Raw genomic sequence first — 5,282 nt, forward strand, 5'->3', positions numbered from 1 at the left:
CTGATCAAGTCAGCTAAAAAACACAACAAAGATTGATTTCCTCTGGAAATTAAATCAATTTTAAGTGTGTAAAACATTGATGATCATTTTCTCCAATTCTATAAAAGAATCTGTCCATTTGCTTTCATTGCCTGGTTGTACAACCTATCAGGACGGAACTAAAAGTAAAATTGGCTGACAAAATATAAAAAGAGTCAGCCTGCTTGAAAACAAATGCTATTACCCTACAGAGACAATAATACACTGATACAGATACTCGCCTGTTTGAGGTAGTTTTTAAAGTTATTTACTTATTTAGTGATTTCTCACAGCAATATTCTTCATATATGTTATCTCATTCTGTTGTGTCTTATTTAGTATAGTATTAAATTGCAGTAAACTGGTTCGACTCTAATTTGAATTTAAGTACACAAACAGCTTTCCATACCTTCCTATTGGGGGAAATATGTGATGCATTCGCGTAAAAACTGTATCTCCGATTTTCTAAAAGCACATACAATGTAACCCAGTTTTCAGAAAAGTGAAATAAGAATGTCGGATTATTTCAACATATCATGACTTATATTCAGATATAAAATATATTTACCCACCACAATCCAAAATATCACAAAGAGGAGAGATAGCAATGTCGTGAACATGCGCTAAAAGCCTTATTTCCGATTTTACTTGAAGCTAGCATGTTGAAACTGTGCTGCATTCGCGTGACGTGGTTCATATCCGGGAGCAAAAACAGATTCGTGGATTTTTAAAACTACACATGCGGTAAGAAACGATGCTTTTAGCGTATTTTTATAACGACACCAGACATTTTTAAGTAATGGGTTCAATATAGATTAATGTTACAGGTACATTTTAGGGAGAAATGTATTTTTAGACAGGCTGCGTAGGTTGACTGTGCACTTTCCAGCATCTTCCTGCTACCATTAGCACTGTTTTTATCCTCCAGTAAATCACTGAGATAAAAACATTTTAAAATGAAGTAACAGACTGACATATGTGGCGTTTATGACACTCTTTAGTCCACCGTCACCGCAGGAACATCCGTGTTTGTTTTACATAACGCCCGTTTTTACATCCTGTTCGGACTAGCTTAGCTAAAAACCAACATCTCTACTATCATGACTTTATCAGCTAAATTTAATTTATTTCTGCGATCCATGCCGTAGATTCTCTAGTCGACTAAAAAGTGACGAAATTACATATTTATAATACCTTTTTCTGTTTTAAATAAACAATTTAATCCCAGTTGTGCTGCACATTAGTCAAATACTGATTAGTGTATCATGTGAATTTCAAACTAGAGGAATACGATGCGTGTAAAAATGAGGTTAAACTGTTTAAATCACATTTTGTTGTGACGTAATAATTAGACCTTGCTCAATATTGTTGTCCTGCCTTTAATGTGACAAATGTTCTGCACAAATCATCTGGGGAAAAAAGAAACCTTTTGGAGAGAAAAGATGTAACATTTTTTAACTAGTTCAATTACTTTTTATGTTTAAAAAATATGTGCAAAACCAAATTTATTTCGTTTCAGAATGATTAATATTGTTTGTCATTTGCTGCTGCTAATGTTTTTATGCGTGCCATTAGGGCTGGACGATAATTTCAGAATTATCAAAAAATTCATATATATATATATATATATATATATATATATATATATATATATATATATATATATATATATATATATATATTAATGTATTAAACATATATTTAAGTGCTGCATCGGCCATTTTATGCTGTAAAACGTGTTCTATAAAGAAGTCAGTCCTGCCATCACAACAAATTTACTGGCTGGGTATCATGTAGGAAGAGTCAATTCAATACGATTATCGATACGTAGTTCAGCTTGATTTGACTCCAATATCAATATTTATTACTTTCAAATTACTTACTTCAAATTATTCACAAAGTCATTCAATCACCAAAACCAGCCAAATATTATATTTATGTTCAATTAGTTGAACACTGACATATTAACAGGAACATAAAGAGCATTTGGTTCAAAGCATTTAACGCATCACAAAAAACCAGAAATGTGCCAAACGTCTGATTTTAGGGATGAAGGTGCTTCTAAAATCCTGTCGGCCGTTCTGCAAATTCGTCTCTTTCTCTTCCTCACTGTGAACAGTAACGGCTGTAATAACGCCCCCTAGGGGTTGGGAGGTATATCAATATTGAAAGCCAGAATATCGATATTAAATCGGTTTTAAAAACATCGATATTAATCTTTGTATCGATTTTTATGCACAGCCCTAGAATTTACCATGAAATGTTTATATAGTTTTTATTACGTTTGTCTTAATTGTGTGTTTTTAATTATTGTCTTTATAAAGGCTCTTCTAGAGACCAGCGAAGCAAATTAGCCACAGCTACATGTGCTGTAGTATTTGACATGTAAAATGTATGTTTGTCTCTGTTAAAAAATAGATAAAAAATAAAAAGAGGGCGGACAAATATTATGACAGCGTTGCTCAGTGGGAAAAGTAGTCGGCTTATTAACCGAAGCCTTTGGGCAAGGCATTTAACTCCAACTAGCCTACTGATCTTTGTCGTTAAAAGCTCTTTATTTGCTGGTCTGTCTGTTAGCAGGCCTGAAACAATCCAATTAACCGCAATTCATCATTATGTTAACATAATCGTTAACTAAATTAGCAGTAGTGTAATCGCTAACTATACAGACTCTAAAACATGTCATTTGCTAAAATAACGACCCAAGCAGAGCAGTAATTAAGCCAAAACTGCTAAAAAAATATTGAAATTTTTTAGGACTGGGCAAAATGGACAATTTTAGGCCGATTGTTGATATACAATTTTAATTTTAATGTTTTTATTTTCATTAATTAATTATTAAAAAAAAGTATCTCTGAATCAAAGCTTCGTCCCAAATGTCTCACAAATTTTTTGTAGAAAAATATCAAACGGCTGAAAAATAAGTATAATTATAACGCAACATAGACCATCTCTATAGAAACGATATAGTCTCTCATATTTTATCTCTTTAAAAAAAAATAGATACAATCTGTAAATATGCTCCATCCAGACTCCTCAGGTGGCCGTTTTAGCTTTACCTGGTTTTAAATTCTGCAAAAAAATCTCCTATTAAACATGACAATTTAATTATAAACACTGTAGTCATTAAATAGCCACGCTATGAGCATTGAATTGAGTTTTTTTTTTTATACATGTTTTGGCCATTTAAAATTTTTATTTATTTAGATGTAATTTATTTATTTATTTACCTCTTAGAATAATTGATCAATTGAAAACATAATAAATTAATTGATTACTAAAATAATCGATAGCTGTAATTCCATTTAGTGACTTTGTCCAGGAGAGAGACGTTGTGCGATCTAAAGGATTAAAAAAGTACTTACAAACTATACTAGTGCTGGTTGTGTTCTTAATGTGAAAACAGTCTTATATAATGTACATATGTCGGGTCTACGACGTCAGTTTGCTGTATAGAAATGTTTTATTCTACAGAACAGGAAACCAGATTTAAATGTTTGTTTGGCAGAAAATCAGCAAAGCTACAGTAAAACATGGCGGCGGCAGCATGATGATCTGGAGCTGACATTTATTTATTTTTTAATGTGGACTAAAGGAAACCTGTCGGCGATTTTTCAACAACCATCATTTTATTTTTATTTTTAGGTTGTGAAAGCAAGAAAAAACTTTAGTGGGAAGAAAATTTTCTTTTATAGCAGATAGTTCCCAGCCTAATAATAATAATAATAAAAACATTGTAAAAGAGGATTAGCGGTATGTTTAGCGTCCCTCTGTTGTGTAAATTCAGAGCAAAGTTCCAGTTAAAGCTGCTTTAGTTGTTTTAGTTGTGGTTAGTAGGCCTGTCACGATAATCAATAAGTCAATTAATCATTCAGAAAATTTTGTTATCGTGACAGGCCTAGTGGTTAGGAACATTTAGGAACATCAGCCGGTTCCACATGGAGGATACAACGGGCCTCTGCTCTGCAGACGCTGGGAGGCTCATCGTTTTGGGTCTGCTGGACAGTTTAGTGTGTTTAGTGTAGCTGTGATGATGATGATGATGATGATGATGGACGATGCTCTGATGATGCTGATGATGCTGATGGACGATGATGATGATGATGATGATGCTGATGCGTCCACAGGAGGATGGACGTGACGCCCGGCCGGCCGCTGCTGCTGCTGCTGCTGCTGCTCTCTGCAGCCGTGTGGTCGGTTCCCATCGAGCGTAACGGAGGAGACCAGGAGCCCAAGCAGGAAGCCCAGGAGGAGAACATGGTGAGGGGGTGCAGATGTGTCCAGATGTGTGCTGTTACTCTGGGGGGGTTGTAACCTGAGCTTTGATGCACGCGGCCTGCAGGACACGGGGCTGTACTACGACCGGTACCTCAGGGAGGTGATCGAGGTTCTGGAGACGGACCCTCACTTCAGAGAGAAGCTGCAGACGGCCAACACCGAGGACATCAAGGTTGGTGTCTAGACCTCCATGCTGACCGTGGTCCAGTCCTCCACCCTGTAGGGGCCAGACTTCAGCTCTCAGAGTCATGGAGCGCCCCCATCATAAGCCCCCCCCCCACCACCACCACCACCGTGGACATCAGTCCAGACATGCTGGGTTTTATGCTGACATGTTATTCTAATAGAACCAGCTTCCCACGTCTGAGATGGTTCTGATCCTGGCAGCTCGTTAGGAGCAGCCCATAAATTAGAAAAGGAGCGTTAGCTTTCCAGCGTTAGCTTTCCAGCATTAGCTTTCCAGCATTAGCTTTCCAGCGTTAGCTTTCCAGCGTTAGCTTTCCAGCGTTAGCTTTCCAGCGCGGCGCTAACCTTGGCGGTGGTTTGGTGCTTTGCCTCCAGAACGGTCGTCTGAGTAAGGAGCTGGACCTGGTGGGCCATCATGTGAGGACCCGTCTGGACGAGCTGAAGCGGCAGGAAGTGTCTCGCCTCAGGATGCTGCTGAAGGCCAAACTGGACAGCACCAACACTCAGAGTGAGTTTCTGTGTCCTCCTGCAGCTCAACGTCCCATAAATACTGTTTATGGGCTCTGATCTCAGCTTTTAGTGCTTTTATTAAATCAAATATACGACAAAGTGCCATATCCTGTGAAAAGCTTCTTTGTAGCTTTGATTTTTCTTGCTGAGCATAAAATATTTGGAACATTGTGCAAACATGTCTGGATGGTTTGCTTTACTTTAGCAGATTTAATGTAATAACGCGCATAAGTTAGATTTTATGTAGAAGAAACAAAAGAGAAGCAGCCCTGGGAGTGAACTTCTGCAGA

The 5,282-nt window shown here is 37.2% G+C and overlaps 1 protein-coding gene across 1 annotated transcript in view; it reads left to right on the top strand.

The window, feature by feature from the left end:
• Positions 1 to 667: 667 nt before the first annotated feature.
• nucb1 (nucleobindin 1) overlaps positions 668 to 5,282 on the top strand; it is an 8,911-nt gene continuing 4,296 nt past the window's right edge. The window contains exons 1-4 of the mRNA XM_036148314.1: positions 668 to 762; positions 4,146 to 4,278; positions 4,361 to 4,468; positions 4,858 to 4,990. Coding sequence (XP_036004207.1) covers positions 758 to 762; positions 4,146 to 4,278; positions 4,361 to 4,468; positions 4,858 to 4,990 — 379 coding nt within the window. The 5' untranslated portion in view covers positions 668 to 757. The remainder of the gene's footprint in view (positions 763 to 4,145; positions 4,279 to 4,360; positions 4,469 to 4,857; positions 4,991 to 5,282) is intronic.

The sequence above is a fragment of the Fundulus heteroclitus genome, chromosome 16, assembly GCF_011125445.2.
Source record: "Fundulus heteroclitus isolate FHET01 chromosome 16, MU-UCD_Fhet_4.1, whole genome shotgun sequence".
NCBI classification, from domain to species: Eukaryota; Metazoa; Chordata; class Actinopteri; order Cyprinodontiformes; family Fundulidae; genus Fundulus; species Fundulus heteroclitus.